The following is a 23,507-nucleotide window of genomic DNA, read 5'->3' on the forward strand; positions in this document are numbered from 1 at the left end:
TATGGTGGGATATCTGTTGGGAATCTGTGTCTTCAGACATCATTTGGCAGGTAGATGTTGGAGACTCTTCAGAAGAAAGTGGCAATGGAGGTCAGTGAAAAAAGCGGCACCACAAGCGGGGAACACACAGGAGCTCAAGCTCGCTAACGGGCTATACCTTCAACGCATCGAGTCCCTACCACGGCTCGAGCACGGGATGTACGGAACGCTGTTAGAGGCTAGTGTATCGTGCGGGTGAAATAACACAGAACGCTATAGACGCCACATGTTCTGGGTCCCAGCCACCAGTTCGTACCCCACGGGGCATTGACAGCAGCGCACTCCGTGATGCCGACCATTTGGGACAACATCCAAATTAGAGTAGGATGCATCTTGTTTGCGTATTGATCCAATCTCAGGAAAGTGTTTACAAAGATGGGGGCCTAGGGTTCTCTGAAGACTCTGTGTCTCTGTCCAGTGTATTTGATTAAGATGTTCCGGCTAGCTGTCTCTGCACGAGTCATTGCGAAGCTGTTCCTCCAACCCCGACTTCCCTCAATCTTCAGTCAAGACCTGTCAGCTTTAATTCATCACTCTATGAGACTATCACATTGTTTTGAAGATCTACAACTTTACTCGCGCTTCTACCTTTTGACATTCTACGCATTAAGTCATCGTGGGGTTGAGAACTCCTTCGTTCCGGAGAGACTTAGCATCGAGTTCCGCCGAGGAGGAAGTCTCACCGATGCCCCACACAGCAGCCTCGGGCTAGCCGTTTTTGAATGGTTATCATGTAGGTACATGTGCGAAACCCTTCGTCCATGGCCTTGCGTCGGTCTCTGGATTGTAACATTCTGGCAAAAATAAACTGTAGCTTAATTGCTGTACTTGTTGCCCCTCCAGAGACTTCAATAACATCATAGACCAACCAGCAGGCTCTTAGGACAGGTATCTTAGCGAGTCACGAAGATGTCCTTTCATGCTCTGATCAAATTCGAGTCCACTTCAGACAACAAATTTTACTTTGCAGATCTTGGCCCTGACAGTAAGGTCATTCCTGGGCAAGGGACAGAAGTGGACGGTTATGAGTCTATTGAAGATCTGGTAACTAAAAAGGGCGGGAAGCCTGTCAACGTAGGAAAGGTACTAAGACCAGATGCGCTTCGATTCTAAACATACGCTTATTAGATTGTGTTCTAGATTCTCGCCCCAGTTCCTCGTACGGACATCCCGATTTACTGTGTTGGTTTAAATTACACATCCCACGCAACAGAGGCGATGGTATAGAACACTATTTCAGAATCATATTTCAGCAGACACCTAATTGCTGACATATTACAGCTTTCAGTGCCTCAAAATCCTCCACTTTGGACTAAGCCAGCGGCAGCTCTTGCAAACCCTGAGGAGGACATCAAATTCAACAAATTCTGCGCCTCGAGTTACCCGGATTATGAGGTATGAATTCTCTTGTCAATATGACTCTCAGTTCTAGATTCACAAGGTTGACGACACGATTCGTTTCAGGGGGAGCTTGTATTCGTCACTTCTCGACAGTGCCGTGATCTCACCCCCGAAGCCGCTTCAGCCAACATTCTTGGCTACACTGTAGGCAACGATCTTTCATGTCGCAAATTCCAGATGCCGGACCAAGCCGGTGGTCAATACTTCTTCGCAAAAGCATTTGATAAGTTTGCGCCGATTGGACCAATTCTCGTCGCACCGAAAACTTTCGACAGTGCGAGTGGCGTGAAGCTTTTGACAAGATTGAATGGGGAAGTTATGCAAGATGGCGACATTGGCGCTGATATGATTTGGAAGCCTGCCAAGATACTGAGCTGGATGAGCCAAGGTGAGCCATTAATTCCTACTGCCTCATCATTGAAGTTTTAATTGTCAATTGGCAGGTACAACAATTCCGGCTGGAACAGTGGTCATGACCGGCACACCGGCTGGTGTGGGGGTTTTCAAGGATCCTCGCCGACTATTGAAGGACGGTGATATTGTGGAGGTCGAGATCCCAGCGTTTGGAACATTGAAGAACAAGATTGTCTTTGAGGAATAAACGGCGTGTTTACCCAGCGTACACTAATCTATAGGCGAGTATGTTATATATAAATCAAGGGGCTTCAACTTCGTGGTGCTTATGGGTTGCTTTTGTGTGTAATGACTGCCTCGCTAACAAACCCCCTGTACCGCACTAACATATCATGAGAGCAGGGAACCGAAGAGGTCGGAGCAAATCCGGCATAGCTAACAGACGTCACTCTGAGGCACATTGCGATGCAAGATAAGAACTCTAATCATTCCGATGTCAAGGTCAAAGCTTAAATAGACAGCAAGAGAAGCCTAGGCACGATATATAGAATTCTAGTCAATGTTATTGAACCACATTCGCCGCACCCCCGCATATTCTTCCAGCTTCATTGATTGAGCGAAGCCCGTAGTGATGAAAGGCAGGATTCGAGCTGAGGCAGAGACTTCACCGCCGCATATATTATGCTATCCGGACGGAGAATCGCGAATTTGGTTGATCGTCCCAAGCGATCGAAATAAACAGAATCATCATAACCCTCGCGTAACCTCTTACCAGCCACGCCTTCTTTCGAAATAACCGAAAAGGTATTCTTCGAGTTGTCGACCAAGCCGACAGTCTTTTCGGATTTGGTCGACTCGGTGTCAATGAATATAATGGACGCTTCTGACAGGACATATGAGGGGACCTTTGATCGTTGAATGATTTGCTTGACCGAGTCATGCCGCTTTGTATCGTACTTTCCAACTATCAGAAGCGTCATCACTGTGTTTCGTCGCAGAAGCTGATCAGATAGAAACATTTCTTGTCCTGGAGCATGAACGTAAATTTGCGCAAGTTTACCACCACCACCAAACGCCGATAGGTAGAATCCATTCTTGGTCGGCTTGTAGCCATGGCTGTCGTGTTGAAGCTTCAGGTCGAAGAAATTGCCGATGACTGGCAATTTTCTAAGAAACTCGACTATATTGCGAAGCATCGCCATCCCAAGAGTATCTTCTTCATTGCACATTTTACCATTCATCATGGTCATTCTTGTAGAGTCATCTACACCTTGTCTTCTTTCGGATGCCCATGCATCTAGCATTCTATCCGCTAGTCCCTTGGAAAGCGGTTTTGGCAAAGACAGAAGAATAGCAAGACGCCAAGACAACCCATAAGCATCGCGGATGCCACAGGCAATGCCCTGGCCGCCGAATGGCGGAAAGACGTGTGCCGCGTCACCTATCAAGACTGTACGGCCATGAAACCATTTGTTGACAACTTTCTGGGCGAAGGTGAAAGGTCTACAACGGAGAACCTCAATACATTCCTTTGGAAATGGAACGGGGCCACCGGAGAATGTATTCCCACTTTCGTCAGCACTCCTAGTTACCATCGGCAATAGGTGTTGAAGAAGGGCATGCTCGGCATCCATGGAGTCATCCCAGTTTGGAACAGCGATCTCGTGGCGCCATATCCTATCTTCATGGGGTCCGAAGCGACCGCAAGCAGTGGGAGATCCTGGTGGGCTGCAGAAATGCCAGTGCTTCGGCCAGTACAGATTGTATACTCTGTCAGGGGTGAAACCCAAGTTCCAGAGAGGGAAGTCAGGGTGCGTTTCGGGAGTAGGTGGATGTATCTTTAGGTTCGCGGCTACCCAGGTGCCTTCGTACGAGAAGAGGCCCGTTTCCTGCTTAACACCTGCAGTGGGTTCGAGGAAATGTTTCCGGACAATGCCCGTTTTCCCATCTGCCCCAATGAGCCACTGACAGTTGATCTGACTGGGCTTGCCCTCAGAGTCAGTATAATCCACCCTAATGCTGTCTTCTAATTCTTGACGACCCGTGACTTCACAGCCTTCTCTGAGGTCGCAGGATGTGGACGATGTAATTAGCCGTCGGAGGGCATCCTCTAAACGCTTTATTAGAAACATCACGGTCTTTAGTCAATCCGAGATAATGACAAACCGAGTTTTGGTTGGATTTGTAGTACGCCCCCAGGAATAACTTGGTGTAATATATCCCTTGAGGTGTCGAGCGAGAAGAAGGGTATATTTTTGAAACTCGTCTTGTGGAACAGCACTTTCTCGACCTCTTTCATAGCACTTAGCATACGCGTGGCTTAGGGTGTCGTTTGCCATCACTTACCGTGGCCAATGATCTCCATCTGATTACGGCTTACCCCTAAATCTTCCACAATGCGATTAGCATCGCCGGCCAAATAGACACCTCTGGGGTCTTCTGTGATTCCTCGTTCTCTTTCGAGGATTGTGGACTAGTATGGATTAGTTCGGGTAGTTCGCCAGACCAGGCAAACAGTCTTACAGTGACACCGTGTTTTGCCAGTGAAAGTCCAAGAGCTAAACCGGATGGCCCTGCGCCAACTATGAGAACTGGAGTTTGCGCCATGATAATGACAAAAAGAAGCCTTGCGTCGCGGAGAGACGAAGGAAAGAACGACGATTTTGGGCACCCGTTGCATCATTGATGTAGTCCTTTTCAGATGACCTGATCGAGCTAGAACGTCTCTGAGCCCTCGTGTGCTGCTTCCGAAGTTTGTGCCGCGCCCTTGTGGGGCAAAGCTGGGGACTAGCTTGTGGTCGACATGAGGCCATCCAAATACTCCGAGGAGCATCCCTACCCCACGACCCCGGACAGTCGGAAGCCACCCTCAATCCTCCAAGTTTGCCACGGGAACCGGAAGGATGGGGCCCAAGTCCACATAAAACGCAATTATTATAGTAGGTTACTTCTGTTCTTCTTAGAAACTAGGCTCGCTTGTCAAATTATAGGCGCCTATTCCATCATGTCCGTCTTTCTTTCTATCCTCACACACCTCCCAAGACCAATCCGAGAACGTATCATGCCTGACATGCTTATCCCACCCATCTTCAACAACTCTTCCAAAGTGCAACTTTGCAGATTATCGCACGTTTACTTTGAACATCCTGACCTGGAGAAGTTTGCCAAATTTGCAAAAGACTTCGGCTTCGTGGAAGCATCCCGGTCAAAGGACCTCATCTACTTCCGCGGCTATGGAAAAGATCAATACGTCTATGTAGCTAAGAAGAGTAAAAATGGGAAGCCAAATTTTGGCGGTGCAGCTTTCGTCGCTGCATCTGAAGAAGAGTTCCAGAAAGCAGCCAAAGTTTCTGGGGCATCTAAACAAGCTGACCTTGACGGACCCGGTGGGGGGAAGGTCATCACATTTGCCCGTCCAAACGGCACATTTCTCTTCGTCATCTATGGCCAAGAAGAACGTGCTGTCGATACCCAACAAGCTCCTTCTGAGACCCACGAGTCCCAGGGCCCGTACAATACCCCGTTCGAGAAGCCAAGATTAGGTCAGAATTTTCACAAGTATTTCATGTCTATATCCTGTCTCCTTGCTAATTCTTTGCCCTAGGCCAGTTCCAGCGGTATCATGGTGGCCCAGCTCTTGTGCACAAGCTTGGACATTTTGGATACGTGTGTAAGGAATTCGACGAGGAGCTCGAGTTCTATACATCCAACTTCAACTTTGTCCCATCCGATATTCTATTCCACCCACAATTTTCCAACATGGACGTACTAGCTTTTATCCATCTGGACCTTGGAGAGGAATACTCCGATCATCATATTCTCTTCCTCCAACGTGCTCCTCCAGAGGTCAAAAAGACATATATCCACCACAGCTCCTATGAAGTGGCCGACTTTGACACGCAATTGATTGGTCACGAATGGCTTGGCAAGAAGGGCTGGAAGAGTGTCTGGGGGGTGGGAAGGCATATTCTGGGAAGTCAGATATTTGACTATTGGGCAGACCCTAGCGGCTTCAAGATTGAGCACTATGCAGACGGCGATGTGGTCAACAAACATACTCCTACTCGCAGAGAGGTAGCTGGACCTATCTCAGTGTGGGGGCCTGAGTTGCCGAAGGATTTCGGGGATGACCTTACCTTGCTGTCTTAGTCGGATTAATTTCATGGTATCCTGAGACGAAACTCAAGCGACTTCTTAGTCAGCAGTGCTAGCCGCTTTTAAGGCGCTCAAATGCCACTTTCATCTTTAAATTCATGACTAAACCCATTGGGGAATGCCAGTTACCCATGGTCTTTCGAGACGCGCATGTTTGTGGCGCTTTCTACCGAGTAGACCCTGACATCAATTTGCATCTGATCTCTCATGACATTTCTCGCATTGTAAGCATTCGCCTTATTTCTCTGCAGGTTGTTGGGAGTCAAAGTAGTTGCACGTCATAATTATTTAGATTACATCGCCGTACGGAGTCACAAGGCTTATGCTTGAATCTCAAATTGTCTGGGTATCATGACATTTTAGATCAATTATTCCGGTCAAATATTCTATCCATCCCATCTAATACACTTTCAAAAGACATAGATTATACATTCCTACACATCCTATATCAAATGCGACACTCGTTTTCGTTTACAAATTCTGATCGTCTACGGGTACCGAGCGACCAGAGACGAAGGAGACTCTATCGTAAATGTTCGCTCTCGCACATGCAGCTACCGTCCTAGCATCACTCAATACCCGGCCTATGGCTCTCGAGAAACTCGCGAATTAACCGGTTCCTTTCCTCTAACGCCTCTGGTGACGGAACCGGCGGTATTACGCGGGGTTGCTTCATGAAAGATACCCATTCATCCTTCTTCTGCACAATCAATGTGTTTGGTCCGAAAAAGGCTACCATCAGCTCTGTCTCGGCTGGCACGGCAGTGCCGCCATTTAATATTGTCAATGCTCCCAAAAGATCCTGTCGCCTCTCCATCAGCCAAGGATGTAATTGCGAGACATAGTCGTGTATGGTGAGGAATTTGCCAGAAGCTCTGACTCGTAGGCTGGAGAACACATTCGGCCGCTCTTCCCCGCAACACTTCAACAGACGCACTCCCGTGGATTCAAAGCCTGGGAGGAGACCCCAGATCACACGGGAAGGGTCGTTGTCCCAATCAGGCTCGCTGTCGCCACGATGAAACTCTTCCCAGTTGTCCGCATAGGAGCGAAGAAGATCGACAGAGACGGTAACAGACGAGATCTTAGGCTCGGATACAGAAGACCGCGAGATAGAATGCCATCCCGCGGTATCGGCATTAAAGTATGGCTCGCGCTCCGCATCAGCAACATAATATTTGCCTTCCATGACCGAGATAGCTGTTTCCAGTGGGCTCTGAAGATTCCAGCAGATGCGCGCGGCGTCGTCGCTTCTACGAGGGCCGCCTGTCTGGAAGTTATCAAGATCTTCGTACGAGGGGAGGGTCGAAACTTCGCCAGCACTCCGAGACTGCGATGTCATTGCGACTTCAGATGCGTGCAGCCTATTTTCTGCTAGCCACGAGAGCAAGACGAGGGCGAGAGAGAAATTGTTGGTTTGTATAAGCGGTATAATAGGTATTGTCCTGCATATTGATTGTAGGATCTGGAGCACAATTCTTCTGGAGTGGACTTTCAAGTTGTGATACTGGTGTGGTGGTGTATTGAAATTTAAACTCGGCGGGGGGGTCACTGCTTATTTATTTATAGACAAGGCCTTTCCTACGGGCCGGGCCATTTACCCCAAAAAGAGTTTTCTTGTCTACATAAATGAGGTTACATGGTGTTCACTAAAGTACATTCTATGATACTAGTGATTTCTAACCTGCAACATCACCACTTGGTTAGATCACCGTGCAAATTCGTCATGCTCCCTCCCCATTTACCTACAGAATGACCCTGCATTGAACGGGATTAGGGCAGCCTCAATTCTCGCTTTGCGCGTACGTATACATCGAGAGTCGATTTCCCGCTCCGCACAGCTCGGCGCCGTTGCCTGCGCAGGCAAAGCTGCAGTCGGTTGAGGGCGCCGGAACAGATCCTTCACCAAATGTGTTGCCGCAATAACCTGTATCGAGTCAGCAAGAAGAGACGGGAGATATACTGACGCGGTAATAGCGGGGAGGATCTTACATTCGCGCGCGTATCTGTAGAGTTGTCATCAAGTTAGTAACGGACGATCTATGCCATGAAGAAAGCCACCTTGCCAACTCGCTCGAATCAGGCAGAGGTCATGTTCATGTTGAAACTTACTCAACACCAAAATACGCGTATCCAGCACAGAAAGCTGCGCACCCCTCAAGTGTCATACCATCGCTGGCAAATGTAGCACCACCCAGTGCCCGCACACTTGTCGCTTCTGTCATGCATCCATAGAACACGGCTTCGCCCACAGTCGGTGGCTGGGTCGGAGGTGCCGGGGGTGTGCCGTCTGCAGAGTACAGGACCAAATGGTTTCCTGAGCCGCAATACTCGAGAGAATCTCCTCCACAGAGCATTTCGCAGTTTGAACTATCAGAGCCCGTAGTTCCAGACGTCAGCGACTTCCCCCACCAGCACTCCCGGCCGTACTCCAGACCGACATACAAGGCTGAGGCTGCGACAGCAAAGTTCAGGCAGGCCTCCACCGTCATTTCGTCGCTGGCGTATGAGCTGGCGAGCGCACGCGCGTTATCTGGCTCGAAATAGCAGCCGAGGAGGGTGAAGCCATTGATACCGGGCACGAAAGACGGTCCTGTCGGGGAGGCTGTAGATGAGGAGGACGATGATGTTGATGTCAAGGGCAGAGATGATGTTGCTGACATGATAGGATGCTATGAAGACAATATAGGACGTTTCTACTTAATCCTAAGCTTAGTATGACAACTATTTTATTTCTTATCATCTTGATAATACTTTCGTTTTATCTAACCATATGCTCTTCTTATAGATATATCTTTATTTTCTAGACTATATTCTTTTACTTGTCGGGAGACAGAATCGTCGTTTATAATATTGATCTCGTCTATATAACCATTCTACTCTATATTTCTTATCTTCTCCTCTATCAGCCTTGCCTTAGGCATCTTAGGTTATGGCTCTTCTGACAAAGTAGAAGAATTCCCCGTTGTATAGGCATACGATGGCAGAAAGAAGACCCCCTATGTTTAGTTGTGAGTTAGAGTCGTCCAAAATGAGTCCCTATCATAGCCGTCCTGCTTAGCGGCGGTTTAGCGCCTGTTAAGGCGGCGAGGGTTTTGCCGCCCTCGAGGGCAAGATTCGGGACGCATTACTGTCCAAATACTCTTACTTCAATGGGAATTTGTCCTCGAAGTAGATACAAACTTGAATCATTAGAGTAAGAGAATTACCCCTCTAGCTTTAGACAAGTTGGGGTCCATGCTGATGCGGTGTCCACATCTGCGGCTATAGTATTGACAACTATTGGCCCCCACCTTTCAGAGCAACGACAGGCTACTTATCTGGTTCGGCGCTATGGAAATGAGGCCTGTCGGGATCTGTAGAAAGGCCGAGTGCCCAGCCTGTATTAGCCGGTTCAGGCGATGATGCTCACCGGAAATAGCAGACTCGGAGGCGCAGCTATTGCCATGCCGCAGCTCCACGTTCATATTGTTCTGCCCCCATCACTAGCCTTCATGATACCTTATGAAAGACGGATGATTGTAAGGGGCAATTGCTGACTGGGAAATGAATTGGTTCATAGTAGGAGAATCAGTATGGGTACATGAAGAGCGCATCTAAGCGTGAAAGCAAGCATTTCATTGTGCCGGCCAACTTGGTGAGCTTCGCGACGGTAGATATCTGGTGATGCTGTTGGGGGCTAGTTCGAGGTCTCCTCAGCCGATTGGCGATCTGTGATGGAGGTCGTACCAGCTGGACCGAGTTTCGCGCGACAGGACAAGGGACCCTGTTTCTTGTCCGTGCATGCGCTAGGCCTTTGAAAAGGATCAGTGCGACCAATTTATCACTACATAGCACTTCTTTCATCCTCTTTCCTCGCATGGCTTACCATAGCCCGACGACAACACGGTGTGATGGCTACCAACGGCCAGGGCCATGGTCAGTCGACGTATGTGACCACTGCAGAATATGATGCGGCCACGCTGCCGGAGGTGGCTTTGGGACGAGACGGAGATCGAGCTCCTTGGGGACCCGAAGACATCCAGCAGCCTGATGCTCAGAAAGACCATCAGCTGCCGCAAGCTATGCCCAGCGAGTACCAGGCCGAGAGAACATTACCGCAACTCGCGCCCGAGCCTGAACTCATCCCGCACGTCCAAGAAAAGGCCCGTTTCAACGAGGACAGAAGCCAGCTTGCAGCTGCCCGTCCGTGGTGGAAGCGGCGACTCCTCCTCTTAATTACATTAGGCATCATCCTGGTGATTGGCCTCGTTGTTGGCCTAGCAGTCGGACTTACGAAGAAAGGAAACAGTGAAACACCGTAAGTATCGTGCCAATTCTTAAGAGGATAGCAATAGCTTGTTGCTCAAGCGTCCTTCCGTACCGTAAAGTGACTCATGTTTCATTATTCAAGGTCTAGTCAAACGTCGCAAGCATCATCTACCCCGTCTGCAACACCAACTAGCACGCAAAACACTGCCTTCGGCACCCCGACTACCTTCTCTGCTGCCACGACATCACAGCCATCAACATGTCGTGGAACAGTGTGTCCTTCCATGCTCGCCACTGCGCAATTAGCGACTGACGCGAGATTCTTCATATTCGGGCGGGGGGATGACAAAGCAATATGGTACAGGCACGGGAATCACACGGAGTGGGCTGGGGATTGGGAATCTCTCGATGGGTCATTTAGCAGCCAGCCCGTAGCAGTATCGCTCGGGAGCAACAGAGTCGATGTGCTCGCGACGTGGACCGATGGTTCGATCAGGGCAAAGACATACCAAGATGGCAAGTGGGCCGACGATTGGCTCAATCTTGGAGGAAAGTCCGTAAGCCCACCATCGGCGTGTTCAGCTGGGAACGGTGCCATGGAGGTTTTCGCTATGAGTGAGGACCATTTACTCATGCATAGATCTTACAATGGAAGCGTCTGGAATCCTGCTCTTGATCGAGACTGGACAACCTGGGGAGGGTACACGAGCGCTTCCCCGGCAGCTGTTTGTAGTGGTCCAGGTCGCGTAGATGTCGTCAGTTATGGTGGCACATCGAGCATGCTTCATGACGTCGGATGGATGCATTATGTAAATGGTAGCTGGATAAGCTGGGAAGGCAATAGTCAACCCGGCGATGAACTTGGCTATCGAGGAGATCCAGCCCTTATTGCTCTCGACAATCAGAGTGCCGATTTCTTTGGAATTGGCACCGACAAACAAATGTATCATGTGGCCTGGTCGACTAAGTCCAATTACACCAGTACCGAAAATTTAGGGGGCAGTTTCGAGTCGACACCTCACGTTTTTGTATCCGGCTCAAACCGGATCGACATTCTGGCGGTTGGCAGCGATGACACGCTGATGCACAAAGCTCGCGTCGAAGGTACTTGGTCCACTGATTGGGAAGAGCTTGGGGGTTACTTCAATAGTGTCCCAATCGCAATTAATTCTGGAGATGACTGGATCGCTGTGTTTGGTTTGAGCCCTGCGGGGCGCGTAATTCATGGGAATTGGTCATATACGGACAATTTTGTCTGGGGTCAGGGAGGCTGGCTCGATGATGGCGGAGACCTTTCATCAACCTGGTTCAGGACAGGGCCAGCTCGTTAACCATCTTTTGTTATTCAATGAGGATGTGATTAGCATATGCATCCAATTTGTTGAACGGTTCAACATGCTTACAAGTGGCACCTCTGGTATGAACAAAAGTTTGTGACCCGTTTTCAGAAACATCTCATGATTCCCATCGTCATGATCATAGCGTATAGCTGCGCACATTTACCATGTGCTAGAGAGCAAATTGTTGATACTGAGATCATTTCAAAATTGGTCCGAAGACGTGGTTCATCAGTGAGACCGAAAAGAACCAAATGATTTTGAAGCAATCTTTGGGCTATTAGGCCTTTTTTTAGGAGAGCCCTGGCCTATCATAACGACTTCTGTACCTTCAATTGCCCAGAACACCTTTCGAGAATCATTTCCACTGTAGTCAATACTTGATCGAGCTCTTATAAAGGGTTGATTGGGGCGGCTCTCCAAGCTTTGAAATGGACTGTGGGTACGCTCTTATCATATCTATCTAAAGAGACTGACACTGGCTGTGATGCATTGGTGAATTTCTTTAATTAACCAGTGAGGGCCCGGCCAGCCTGCTTTCTTTGAATCATTCTCGGTTGGAGTGGGGGAGACACCAATCTGCATAGGAGTTCTTGGTCAACCAATCAAGCCTGCCATGGCTATGTAGGCTGCCACACCGAGGTAATACCTGGCACCAATCCAGAAGGTCCGGCCGTCCCGCGACATAATGGAAATTGTCAAGAGTTAGAACATCGAGCCTAATCAAGAACGCTAGAGCTCGATGGGAAATATAAGCCTAGATAGCGCCAATGATACGGCTGCTGCTGAGCTGGGTTCGTCGATAAGCTGTGGAGATAGCCTAGAACTTCTTGTGAGTTCACATAGGCCCCGCATGCACGAAGACATGTTGGTCGGTTCAATCCACCATTCAAATAGGTCGACGGGCGGGAAGAGTCCGGCGCTGATATCTACATTAGTGGCATGCGGAAACCAACCCATCGGATTCTGGTGGTGGTGGCCAGTCAGATAAACAGACTCCTGCCCACTAGGTTGCAAAATTGTCCCCCCATCAGACAACATTGTTGTCAAACAGTTGTGTAGCTCGCTCCATTTGATATGCAGGGCAAGTTCCAGTACCGAGGAGCTGGGACAGATAAGAGACTTTGAAGACGCGCTCGTGGTAGCAAAACCGCAAGCAACGTCAGCAATAAGCTCACAGCTCCTTCAACCTTGCGCTCAAGATGAAAGTCGCGGTCATTGGAGGTGGTCCGTCCGGACTTGTGACACTCAAGTATTTGACAACAGCACATAATCATTTCTCGACAGAGCCCATTGAGGCAAAGCTTTTCGAGTCCGCTAGCCATGTTGGAGGTGTGTTCTTGCATCACACCTACGAGGATGGAGAGATGGTATCTTCCAAATTCCTTACCTTGTTCTCGGACTTTAGAAGTCGCAAGGATGATCCCACATTCTTTCCCACCGCAAGATATTTAGAATATTTGACCGGTTATGCTGATCATTTTAATCTATGGCCACATATCCATTTATCTACTGCGGTGACTTCTATCCGCCGAGGCAGAATAAATGGTCATATAGTCACTTATAAGAATTCCGATGGCGTGGAAATTGAGTGGGAATGCGATGCAATCGCGGTTTGTTCGGGGCTGCATGAGCATCCAAATATTCCACAAATTCTGGGTGACGAACATGTTCCCATCGTCATGCACTCAGAGGACTTCAAAGGTCGAAAGCAGTTTGGCGAAAGTAATGGAGAGGGTAAAACTATCATGGTTCTAGGCGCTGGAGAAACAGGCTTTGATATTTGCCACCTAGCAATGACATCTCCGACGAAGCGAGTTCTTATGTGCCATCGCGATGGATTCTGGGGCTTGCCAAAAGTATGTTCACAAAATCGTGGTAGAGACATGGCCATTAAGAGGAATCTCACTAACAAAGGCCAGATGTTGCCAACCCCTGTTTTCTTTCCCTGGCTCAATAAGAAAGTCCCTCCCCTATTCAACCCTGTGCCAACAGATGTCGCTCACCAGAGCCTATTCGACACCATGTATGTCCACCCATATGTGCGGGATACGATGGTGATATGGAATTTCCATGATTTCCTGTCGACTTGGCTGGGCGCCTGGCTCACGACAGGCTCTAAGATTTGGGCTCAGTACATTGGGTTGCTACCAGAGCGAAGGCGTCATCTGGGCAAGAGTCTGTTGGCCCAAGTTATGAGTGATTGATTTCAGAACAGGTGGCACTGACAATATCTTCCAGCTGTGTTTGCCAAATCATATGATCGGATACTACCTTATATGAATCCAAAATGGGCAGAGCGTGATGTTGGGATGATAGAACGACTCCGTCGCTTGTTCTCAACGCAGCCACTCCCCGATGCCGGCCGATATATCGATGTGGCACCATGGCCATCGCACTTTGATGAAAATGGTGTGGTTCATTTCAAGAAAAGTGAACGACCAGAATACGACGATTTGAAAGACGATATCATTAAACCAGATGTATTGATCTATGCGACAGGCTATACGCAAACTTTCTCTTTCTTTCAACATCCGGCGAATAAAACCCAGCCATACCCCGTTGCAAAGGAAGCTAATGTTCGAAATATCTGGCGGCGAGATGAACCTACTGTGGGCTTCATTGGGTATATACGCCCCAGTATAGGAGCTATCCCGTCGCTTGCCGAAATGCAAGCCATGCTCTGGGTGCAAAATCTTCTGGGCAAAATAGCTCACCCCTTGCTTCCAGAAGACGAATGGCATTATAAATTACTTACCCCACCCGACGCTCGTGTTCAGTGGGGTGTCGAGCACGAATCATATGTCTACCAAATTGCTAAGGATATTGACGGCGCACCAAGCATCACCGAGGTATTGACACTTGGTTGGAACTACGGCGGAGAGGCTTGGTGGAAACTTCCCATCACTTGGTGTCAAGCTTCTAATATCAATCCCAAATTCCGCATGAGGGGCCCATGGGCTTGGGATGGTGCGATTCCCATCATGCTGGATGAGATTTGGGGTACTGTGACGATGAGGGAAGGCGTGTTCGGTAGGTTGTTCGTCTTTATGGGCATGATTCGAGTGCATGCTAACGCTAGATCATTCGAAGGACATGTGTTCTTAGGGATCACACCTCTTGTAGTTCTAGGATTTTTCAGTCTGTTAAGCTTTCTTTACTGTGCGTTTATAGATATTTTGTTCAAGTTTGGTTTTGCAGAAGACTGGCGGTTGAGGAAGGTGATGCCGGATGGAACCGTCATACACGGCAAGTCAAGAACCAAGATTGGTCAATGAACGATGATGAATGGCACTCATAATCCCGTTGCCCCGCACTTCTTATAGTGTAGGTATTCACTCAATCGTTTTCATTAGAAGGAGCCGAAGGGAATTCCGAAGAGGAGGGATGATCCAATGGCAATATCCCGATATTTAAGCCTTCAAATTTGAAGACACTCAAATGTAACTAAATTTCCTTTTTGTTTTTCTAAAGGCTCAAGCAGTTCTTAATCCAATTTTCAGTGTTGATTTCAACAATGCAAGGTCAGGTTTCTTCATTGCGGGAGGGTTTGCCCGTTATCTCCAAAATAATTAGAGAATTTGCCTGGCCGCTAGACAGTTCCCTTGGATTGACGCACAAAGATGATATGTACGCTACGCAGCGACCGAATGGGTGGCTAGAAGTGCACCTCCATATTTTCAGTAAGATTATGCAATCATGAAGGCTATCTGGTCCTGTGGTGTTTCTTACTTTGACTTGAGTTGGAGACAAAGTACGAGGAGGAGATATGACGCTAAAGCTCCCTACTAAGTCTTTATCGTGAATCATTCAATAGCACAAAATGCACTAGGGCTATGTTCCACAACATTGTCTCGGACAACTGCGAATACCGTATAGGCGGATGCCGTACTGGCGGTGAACAAGATGATAGTCCCTTAAATGGAGCGTCATTGGAGTTAATTTTAATCGTCAAATATATCTTGTGACTTTTGATATCCCGCATGAGATAAGGTTCCTCTGCCTTGATTTGGTCACTCTATGAAATCTTAGGGACAACAAAATGTTAGAGGTTAGTTGCGATGTCACACGGAGGGTCATTGTGCCGTGCTGATAGTGAGAGTGTTATTTTTAAGTAGGACAGATTTAGTGCACCCGCTACGAGATCATGTGGTTCAAAGATCTGCACATGTGTGTGAAGATGGCCCCTAAAGCCGTACAAAGAGCACGGCAGACTGAGAGACTTGGTGTCATGGCTGATTGGCACACCGCTCAGCTGCCAAGCCATCAGCACAAAACCGAACGAAATTACTCGACGATTGAGCTTGACTCGGGTCGATACGGTTTGTTGAGTTGGTATGACTATCTTGAACCTCATGCGGAACGACTCTCGTATTCTGCAGGCGATGCCACATCACGGTACCACGGCAACTAAGTTCGACGAGCTTTTGATGGTACATGCAATCCTACGTTCTTATACTAATCATATAAGATCGAATCTGCGGACTCTCGCCTACGCGTAATTCGTAATTGAGTTGTGTTAACACTGATAGACTCGACAAAAACTGTTTCAAGAATCTACCATGAAAACAATTGTGCCCTTGTTGACCGTCTTTTTGAACGCCGTCTGCGGTCATCCAACTGTGGACGAACGAGACTTCCAGTCCGTTCACCTTATCTTCCATGCGGCAGCAGCTCGGTATGAGATGACTTTCCCAGCGGATGGTCAAAAGTACTACACTAGTAAGTCTCGGACTACTTTCAAGAGCTGGCGTATATTTCTAAATCTTGCTTAGGCAATCCGCTAAACGTTGATCATATTGATGCTCCGGACTATAACGCCTATACCGCGTGCACTTTCGAGACGGAAGGAGACGCCACACTTGTTTCGAGTCTCAGCAATGATCCTCAGCCCATAAATCAGATTATAATCGGACCTCCACAAGCGATCACTTCGGTCAGTTGTTTCGGTACCTGTGTTCCAATCTATGGTAAGCGAGGTTTTGATAGCGTTTTGAAATTGCAAACTTCGTGCTCGGAACATCAGAAGTCTAACTGGCAACCCTTTTAGGTGAATGCTATGATTCCAACGGGCAGTTTGTGGGGCTTTGCTGTAATGGGTATTGCGCTGCTGACCGCTGTCGGCCATGGGTTCCCTGGTTCTAGGTGGAAGATGTCACAAGTTCATGAAATGCCTTGTGTTGCACAAGACGATTAGCGCTCGGGATGCACTACCAGATTGTTAATCATGCTACGTCAAGAGACTATCACTAATCACAGTTGATGTAGATGATACAAGCGGCTTTGTTTCTATGAATTGACCCACTAATCGAATTTGACCCAATTTGTTCACTAAAGACAGTCAAAATGCGAGTTCCTCAACCTCTTCTTGGAACCTCTGTGAAGGTACAGGTCGCTGTTTGTACAAGACATTGTCAGTCTACGGTGACAATGCTCAGGCCTCAACCGTTTTCGTGTGCTGTTCAAGTTCCATGCCGCCAATAGCTTTCCCATGCATTCGTCGAGCCACTGTGCACATTGAATTAGTGAATGAACATTATCAAGCCAACGAATCCGAAGAAAGCTAGAAGTGACATACCCTGACTAGTGAGGTGCTTGCGAGCATTCTTGGTAAATAGACCTCCGATAATAGCAATTCCTCCAAAGCCCAAGCTTGCTAGATAAACAGTTTTAAAAGCTTGTCCATAGGCTGATGGGATATTAGATCTCACGGCGGCTGCAATGGCGTCCGTGATGTCTGGTAACTTCGTCCATGTCCCCGCTTTAACGGCAGCCACAAGAGTAGCGACTTTGGACTCTGGCAGCCCTGCCTCGACCGCGGCGGGCCCAACTGTCGATGAAAGAGTAGTTGTTAGTCTATTCGTCAAGATCGTAGTGTAGACGGCGACAGCAATAGAACCGCCAGCTGAGCGAATTGATGCTAACATTCCACTAGCGAGACCAATGTCTTCAGGCTTGCAGAAAAGAGGTGCCAGAGCAAGCGACGTCAATTCTATAAAGCCCACCCAGAAGGGACCAATAATAGTGAATGCTATACCCATGTCTTTCGTCGAGGGTGTAAGTGATGCCAACGCTGATACAAAGCCTACCATCGCAAATGATGCGAGAATAATCCAGTACCGAGAGTTGCCGCCCCAACGAACGATGACGCCGGCCACTGCTTGACCGAGTGATGTACTCGCAGAGACAGTACAGGATAACCATCCCGCGTATTGAACGTCAGTTGTGTACATGGCAGTGACTTGCTGAGGCCTAGTGATGTCCAAATTAGCGCTGATGCGGCAGAGGATTTGCCAACGTATCCAGTAAGCATGTAAGCAGAAAACAATCTCACCAGAGAAGAACAGCCGAGTAGTAAAACATGGAAGCAACCGTAGCACATGCTACCAAACTGATATAGCCCCTATTCTTGAAGAAGCTAAGCGGCATAACAGGATATTTGAGGTTGGCAAAGCCTTCCCAACAGGCAAAAGTGACTAGAATAACGAAGCCGAGAACGAGTGCGGATATCACCGCAGCAGACTTCCAAGGATATAGCTAACAATCATCGTACGATCAGCAGGATGATCCTGGCATGGGGACGACCAATGCTTGAAATATGAACTCACCCCTCCACCCCAGCTGAGACCCATCAAGAACAAGAGCAGCCCGGAAGTCCACAAGAACATTCCGCCATAATCGAGTTGTTTCAATTGTTCTCGTTTAGACTTCCTCTCGTGAAGCATGTGAAAAGTTGGTGGGTGGTAGAAGAAGTACAACAGCACAATCGTGATTGCGACCAAAATCATGCCCAAGTAATAACACCATCTCCACCCGAGATTCGGGTGTGCAATGAATTTTCGAGCAATTGTTGGACCAAAAGCTGAGAATGGCGCACAAGCGGCGAATATGATCGACATGATTAGTGGACGGTCACGATTAGGAACCAACTCGCCGATAGCAACGCCGAAAGAAACCTGGATGCACTCTCCTACCCCATAAATTGCATTGCCGACAATCAAGGTTGGCACATTCTGGGAGACTGCGCCAATGATGATGCCTACGAGTGCAATCGCGTTGCCACCAACGAAAAACCATCGTCGTCCAAAAAGATCAGAGAGTCGACCTTGAATCAGATACATGAATGACTGTCCCAACGTTCTCGCGATGCTGACCCAGGCTATGTCTGGACTTGGGCCTTCAACGTTGAGAGTATCAGCATGCTAGAACATTATATGCTGGGCCTTAGGGGAGGAGATGCTCACCGATGTCAGCATTCGTATAGGACAGGACATTGGTTGCCATTACGAATATGACATATGAGGATATGGCTCCAAATGTCAATGCTAAGACCGTACCAATGAATTGGACACTCTTGAAGTAGCCTGGTGGAAGACTAGTGATCTTTGGATTAGTTTTTCTAGACCTCTAAGTAGTCGATGATTAGGATGGCTTACTTATCGCCGAGGGCAACTTCATTGAGAGATTGAGCGTCATCATCTAGAAACTCTGCATGGATAACATCGCTACTACGCTCTGGAGCGGTTGAAGGGACTTGACCAATTTCCATATCTGTTTGAGTCACATTTAATTTTGAACAGTTTGGCAAAGGTCGTTACAAAACTTCTCCACTGGATGATGTGGCGAAGGGGATTAGGAGACAGATGTAGAAATGGCGCGTGTAATAAGCTTTATCATTCAATTTAGTCTCACTCTAGGGCGTCAAATCCGGGGTAAGTGAAGCATGCATCGAACCTCCCCTGACAATCCCGCACACTGCAAATTTGAGGGCCATGCATTGGCTTGACTAGCTTCATGCGTGTCTTTCTGAGATACCGTCCAGTGTGGCAAGGTTATCCTTTTCCTCCTTATGGTCCGTGCGCTAGAGGTTCCGTGAGACACCTGTCGGGGCCGGGTATGTGCCTGGTAGGTGCCTGGAACACTGCCCGTCCAATATCATGATAACAAGACATGATTCTATTAAAAGAAATCTCTTTTATCATCCCAGAGGAGTTAGATCTTAAAGACAAGCTCTACAGATTATCTATTCACCTTAATAAATAGCGAAAAATTGAAAGCTTATAATATCAGTGATACGGCCTCCCCCTCCCAACCTAAACCCCCCGGGTCAAGCGGCACTTGCCAAGGTCCTCGCTGCTCTTTTCCCCTCAGAGTCCCCCCTTTCTTTTTAAACAAACCATGATATCTCGACGAAGGTGCAAATTCTTAGACTATCTAGTTAGGGGACTAGCTTGCAAGCGCCCAACACAAGCAATGACAATGACAATGACAGCTACATCTGGCATCTTGTTTCGGTTTACCGAAAGGTCCGACTACAATTCCTATTATAGTAATCTGATTGGCCGAAACTCAAAAGATAAGCACTTCTGTCTGCGCCGCTCGATTAGGATGACTGTTGGAATGTGATTGGGCAAGAACACAGGGTTCTCATGTGTTGTGCTCCATATTTCAAGATATAAAAGGTCTCGGGAATCATTTCACTAGCCCTTTAGAGTAATCTGCTTCTACCTCTCCACTCTATATTACTCTTTCTGGCCGGACCCCGCTTCCCAACTCAACATGGACACAACAAAGACAGTTGTTTTGATCACAGGTAGGTCACAATCAGTTGCACCAAATTCTTCGCCCGAGCGTTAAACAATAACTCAGGTGCGAATAGCGGAATCGGCTTCGCGACTGTTATCGCATTGTCTCAAACGTCACCGAATTATCACATACTGCTCGGGAGTCGATCCCTTGATAAGGGCAAGAAGGCATTAGAAGAGATCTATTCTTCCCATGACAGCTCTCTGAAGAGCAGCATCTCGCTTATTCAAATCGACGTCACCGATCGCAAGTCCATCTTTGCCGCGAAGGACCTAGTAGAATCCGAGCATGGCAGACTGGACGTGCTGATCAACAACGCGGGCATTATAGTCACTCGCAAAGTGGACAGCGAAACGCTCCTCCGTGAGAGCTTCGAAACGAACTCAATCGGCCCGTATGTGGTCACAGAGGTTTTCGAGCCTCTCCTGAAAAATTCCAAGGAGCCTCGACTCATACACGTGTCTTCGGACCTGGGTTCCGTCACGCAGAGGTTGGATCCGAACACCAAATCCGCTTTCACTCGGGCCGAGTGGTACCGGATGAGCAAGGCCGCACTGAACATGCTGGCGGCGTGCCACCGGTACAACTTTGCGGGGTGGGGCTGCAAAGTGTGTGCCTTCAACCCGGGGTTCACAGTGACCAACCTGACCGGCGAGGCTGGCCGCAAGATGCGGATCCAGCATGGCGCGAGGGACGCAAGGGAGCCGGCGGAGATGCTTGTGAATATTATCATGGGTGATCGGGATGCCGATTTTGAGAAGTCAGGCATAATCGATATCGATGGGGGGGTTCTACCGTGGTAAAGCTATTGATTGGCTAGGCAATCATCTCAATCTCTGCATTTGTCTTGTGTAATTGTGCATATGATCCGCTGAAACTACTATATACGTTCATTGGTTGATAGCCTAGCCTGGAGGTTCAAACTTGCCTCTTTTATGGCCGTTCAAGTTACGATATTAAAGTCATAAGTTTTCAAGTGCTTGATTCCATCTGACTAAAGCATACAGTATACCTTAAGATTCAGGGCTTATAACTTACACAACTACAATATAGCAAATGACGTGTATCAATACAAAACTCTAAGTCTTCGATGTTTTAAAATTTTGGAGATACTCTTCAAAATATCACTGTAAGAAATCTGGGCGTACAGTGGCCTTATAAGCTAGAGGACCTAGAATATCAGTACGTAAATGCTGATTTCCAGGTCGTGTACCCTATTGTGCAAGTCTAGGGCAGTATCTTTACAATAAAACATCTAAATTATTATCCTAATTGATCAACAAATAATACATCACAGCCACAGTCAGTAGCAGAGGGGTTGTCCGGTATACCTAAACTGCATGCAGATAAGATTGTCAGCTAGCTCAGAGTACGAATTTCTCGAGTGTCTATGGCATAGGACGATACCGGCAAGCTGGACACTGGCGTGTCAGGCAGCATTCGTGCGGGGTCTGGCACTCAAGGGGGTCACTCAGTGTGCGGAGGATCTGGGGTAGGTCCTGTAGTGATCCACCCCCCGATTGCTATTTTGGCAGTAGTCCTGAAGCTAATGACTCGTCCCCCGCATCCTCCATCTTTTAAAAGCCACCACCTCGGGTAAAGAGTTGCCTTGACCATTAATATCTTCTCGGGTTTCGGGTGTTCAATGGACTTTTTAGAGATAATTAGTGTGTTGGAAGACTCAATTAAGCTTCGATAACAATCATTAGCGGGAAGCGGGATGACAATGTCTCTTGAGCAGCCCCAAGATCGCGCTTGTATACTTGTTGGGCAGTCTTTAAAGCCGGCTCCGAGCCTTGCGTTTAGGGACGTTAATACCGATGGGGCTGGAAATGGAATTTGCATTCGAAGGAAAAAGGCTTCCGACGTATCCAATGACGACTTGCAAGGGTGAGAACAGTCAAGTTGTATTCACAAACCTTTGTATCGACTGATCACCTACTTTGAGGGACGGCCATCGAGCACGTATTTCATCAAGCATCAATACGGCACGCTGCCTGCCATTGCTCACGCCGAAAGGAGACGAGTCCTTGTAAATGAGATTCGGCGATAGAAACCATTCCCCATCATAGTAGCCGTTTTCCCGGGCACTTCGCGAGCGTTTGTGCATGGGAGCCGTAATATGAACGATCAAATTGGACAGCCACATATTTACCGGTCGAATTACGGCCCGGCATCCAGTGTTCCCACTGACATCTCAATATCTCAGTTTCTAGAACGATATAATCCTGATGACGCGCCCGATGACCAAATCATCCTAGAGGATATTGGCAACAATCGTACCATTAGTTACCGGGGATTAAGAGAGGATGCAGCTCGGGCAGCCTGGACTTTCAAGCAGAACCTTGGCCTCCGTGATGAAGATACGGTTTGCGTATGTGCCCCAAACTCTATCGAAGTTGTGAGACTCATCCATGCCATCATTTGGGCTGGTGGAACTGCAGTGTAAGTTGCATATTTGGGTCAGCAAATTAGACTCTGGGAAAATAGAAAGGATACGATGACTCACATTAGAAAATCAACCCAGCCTCATCAATCCTTTGAGTTCAGTGACAGAGCTCATTCACTATGTTAATCTGTCGAAGCCTAAGATAATAGCAGCAAATGATGCGACCTGGCCAAAGATAGACGAGGCACTGAAAGCAGAGAGATGGACATCGCAAAAGATCTTTGTAGCGAATGATTCCACTGCACCATCGGATCCACAGGTTCGTGAAGTATCGGTCTCTGATCCATGAATCGCAGTGCTGACAACTCGCTGCTGCCAAGATGCTTCAAAGCACAGAGATGTACCGAGGCCTAGTTCCCAGGCTCCCGCCTTTGGATCTAAGTGATCGAGATAATCGAGATTTTACTGCAGTCGTATGTTTCAGCTCCGGGACTACAGGAAAAGGCAAAGGCGTAGAGCTGTCGCATCACAACTTACTTGCAACTATGATTTCTTGCCGCACATCAGACCCAACAACATGGAATTCCTCTGTCCGCGGGGTCTTTTTTGCGCCACTTTGTCATATCTATGGCCTGATGACCATTGTGCTCATGGGTGCCTGGCTGGGTAACTACACCTCTCTAATGGAGCGATTCGAGTTGGTCAACTACGTTCGGACATGCGCCAACACAAAAGCCCACATCATGCGCATACTTCCCACCATCGCAGTGTCGATGGCTAAGCTTCCCGAGAAGCATCTTCAAGGTCTTGAGAGTGTACGATTCATCATGTGCTCCGGCGCAGTGCTGCCATCGGCTACCATTGACTTCTTACATGCCAAGTTTCCTAACGCGCCACTCTACCAAGGCTACGGCATGACCGAAACTAATATAGCTATGCTACGACCCAGCCAGGCCCATGTGATTGGAAGCGTAGGCAAATTGTTTGCCGGGATT

General features: G+C 48.1%; 2 protein-coding genes across 2 annotated transcripts; both read left to right on the forward strand.

Moving 5' to 3' along the window:
* Positions 1-948: 948 nt before the first annotated feature.
* UCRPA7_4263 (putative fumarylacetoacetate hydrolase family protein) lies at positions 949-2,041 on the forward strand (the record flags this gene model as incomplete). Its single annotated transcript, XM_007916872.1, has 5 exons — positions 949-1,122; positions 1,180-1,221; positions 1,321-1,434; positions 1,504-1,828; positions 1,884-2,041. The coding sequence occupies 5 exons, from the start codon at positions 949-951 to the stop codon at positions 2,039-2,041; spliced, it is 813 nt and encodes a 270-aa protein (XP_007915063.1).
* An 18,055-nt stretch (positions 2,042-20,096) lies between these two features.
* UCRPA7_4264 (putative short chain dehydrogenase protein) lies at positions 20,097-20,926 on the forward strand (the record flags this gene model as incomplete). The annotated part of the gene is made up of 2 exons (XM_007916817.1): positions 20,097-20,130; positions 20,187-20,926. The coding sequence occupies 2 exons, from the start codon at positions 20,097-20,099 to the stop codon at positions 20,924-20,926; spliced, it is 774 nt and encodes a 257-aa protein (XP_007915008.1).
* Between the last annotated feature and the right edge of the window lie 2,581 nt (positions 20,927-23,507).

Source organism: Phaeoacremonium minimum, assembly GCF_000392275.1.
Source record: "Phaeoacremonium minimum UCRPA7 unplaced genomic scaffold PA7_03_scaffold_331, whole genome shotgun sequence".
In the NCBI taxonomy this organism is placed as follows: domain Eukaryota; kingdom Fungi; phylum Ascomycota; class Sordariomycetes; order Togniniales; family Togniniaceae; genus Phaeoacremonium; species Phaeoacremonium minimum.